Here is a 2737-nt window from a genome sequence, read left to right as displayed (position 1 = left end):
GAGATCAGTTTTGAAAATGCATCCTTTCTGGAGCCTGTCAGAGCTTACTTGAGCAGCCTCAGCTTTCCAATTCAAGGAAACAACACTGACCAAGTTAGCAACATTTTGAGCATGGAGGTAACAACAGGTGAGTAAGAGACCCATTACTTTAGAATGGACGATTGGGCATATCAGGAGAAAGGCTGTGTGAGCTCCTTACTATTCAAGCAAATTATACTTAGTAGGCAAGTGAAATGACTCAACAGGCCCAATGTGTGATTTTATGACATCAAACCTTTCCAGGATGAAACCCTTAGTAAACTCTGCAACCAGAATTTCCTTATTTTAAATGTTGACCAAAGGTTTGCTTGGTGGTTTGTATGATGGTTGTCTTAAAGTGGTCCCAAGATATGGCCAGGTCCTTCATGACAAGCTACTAGGTCCTCTTCCCCTGGGCAATAAATAGGTATTGCAAGGACTGGTTCAGGATATTACAAAGCAGCAAGTTTGATACTCTTTGGCATCATAGGTTAGGAGATAGGAACCTGGTACATGCCAGAATCAGAAGCAAGGCATTAAGCAGAACCTCCCAGGCCGTAGATTGGACTTTCTAGTTGCTGACTCCCTTCCAAGGTCATGCTGGCTCCCCTGTGTCTCAGGGGACCATCACCCAAGACTTGATGTCCCATAGAAGCTGTGAGATGGGGCTACCCCTTGTCTTATGAAAGGTTATTGCTTTGTAAATTAGAAAGCACTGAAAGATTTGGGTTTTTTTTTTTTATTTTAAAATGAAGACAAGAATAAAATTCTTGTTTTTTAAAATTTCTTGGNAAAAATTCTTAAGGGCTGATGTGCCCAGCATCCACATGTACCTATCGTTACCTTTAACTGCTGAAATATCCTTCGTGATCTCTCTCCATCTTCCATGACAAGTTCTCACAGCCTTCGAATGCTTTCTTTTCAGTTGCCACAAGGAGCCCTGCAGCTGAAGAGTACACTGTTGATATTGAGATCAGTTTTGAAAATGCATCCTTTCTGGAGCCTGTCAGAGCTTACTTGAGCAGCCTCACCTTTCCAATTCAAGGGAACAACACTGACCAAGTTAGCAACATTTTGAGCATGGAGGTAACAACAGGTGAGTAAGAGACCCATTACTTTAGAATGGATGATTGGGCATATCAGGAGAAAGGCTGTGTGAGCTCCTTACTATTCAAGCAAATTATACTTAGTAGGCAAGTAAAATGACTCAACAGGCCCGATGTGTGATTTTACGACATCAAACCTTTCCAGGATGAAGCCCTTAGAAAACTCTGCAACCAGAATTTCCTTATTTTAAATGTTGACCAAAGGTTTGCTTGGTGGTTTGTATGATGGTTGTCTTAAAGTGGTCCCAAGATATGGCCAGGTCCTTCATGACAAGCTACTAGGTCCTCTTCCCCTGGGCAATAAATAGGTATTGCAAGGACTGGTTCAGGATATTACAAAGCAGCAAGTTTGATACTCTTTGGCATCATAGGTTAGGAAATAGGAACCTGGCACATGCCAGAATCAGAAGCAAGGCATTAAGCAGAACCTCCCAGGCCGTAGATTGGACTTTCTAGTTGCTGACTCCCTTCCAAGGTCATCTGGCTCCCCTGTGTCTCAGGGGACCATCACCCAAGACTTGATGTCCCAAAGAAGCTGTGAGATGGGGCTACCCTTTATCTTATGAAAGGTTATTGCTTTGTAAATTAGAAAGCACTGAAAGATGTTGGGTTTTTTTTTTTATTTTAAAATGAAGACAAGAATAAAATTCTTGTTTTTTAAAATTTCTTGGTATTCTCCTATTTCAAATAGTCTACCCCAATGTCAGTCTGTGCATTTTAATTTTTGATTCTTAATCTGTGCTGCTTGAATCCGCCATAGCTCCATCATGGCTCCCCTTGGATGCCATTTCCCACCAAACTCTGTTATTAGCATTACTTTCCTCAAGGTAATCATTTTCCAGTTAGATGTCCTCAAACCTCCCCCCACCCCCCCAAAAATCACTATAGCAGTGGAATTTCAGGTCAGCCAGAGAGAGATTTTTACAAAGGGGTTCTTGTTGGCTCCCCTCAAATTACCTCCAGCTGATAGGACACAGGACTGCATCCATGTCCAAGGAGTCACTGGAACTTGGTCGTCTCTCCTATTTCAGAAACAGCTATTTGATGGTTTTCCCTTGGACAGTCACTTTTTGGGATTTTGCTTGGGCACCCATCTGCAGAACAGACTGCTCCCAATGATGTGACTTTGGTCCAGCTTTAGAAAGTGATTCAAAGTACTTTTTTTTCAGAACATTTTTTGATGTCCCCAATGGGATCATAAAACAATAAACACGTATTATCTAAGAGTTTTAAGGGTCAGAAATCTGGTAGCAGCTTAGCTGGGTGGTTCTAGCTCAGGTCTCTCATGAGGCTATAATCAAGCTGTCAGCCAGAGGTATGGTCATCTGAAGGCTCAACTGGGGCTGGAAAATTCACTTCCAAACTCATTCATGTGGTTGTTGGCAGGCCTCAGTTCCTCACCATGTGGACCTCTCCATGATGTCTTTATGCCATGGCAGCCAGCCTCCCCCAGTGTGAGTGCAGAGAAAGAGAGAGACAGTGACAGAGACAGAGAGAGCACAAGAGAGCAACCAAGAGGGAAGCCACAGCATCTTTTATAATCTAATTTCATAAGTGCCATACCATCACTTCTGCCATATTCTATTGGTCACACAGACCAACCCTAGCACAAT

At 42.6% G+C, this 2737-nt stretch overlaps 1 protein-coding gene across 1 annotated transcript in view; it reads left to right on the top strand.

Moving 5' to 3' along the window:
• Positions 1-2737, top strand: part of GPR116 (G protein-coupled receptor 116) — a 70933-nt gene that overhangs the window by 34166 nt on the left and 34030 nt on the right. Inside the window, exon 4 of the mRNA XM_008575970.1 lies at positions 944-1114. Within this exon, the coding sequence (XP_008574192.1) occupies positions 944-1114 (171 nt within the window). The remainder of the gene's footprint in view (positions 1-943; positions 1115-2737) is intronic.

Source organism: Galeopterus variegatus, unplaced genomic scaffold (assembly GCF_000696425.1).
Source record: "Galeopterus variegatus unplaced genomic scaffold, G_variegatus-3.0.2 Scaffold1268, whole genome shotgun sequence".
NCBI lineage: Eukaryota > Metazoa > Chordata > Mammalia > Dermoptera > Cynocephalidae > Galeopterus > Galeopterus variegatus.
This window is presented reverse-complemented; position numbering and strand designations above follow the sequence as displayed.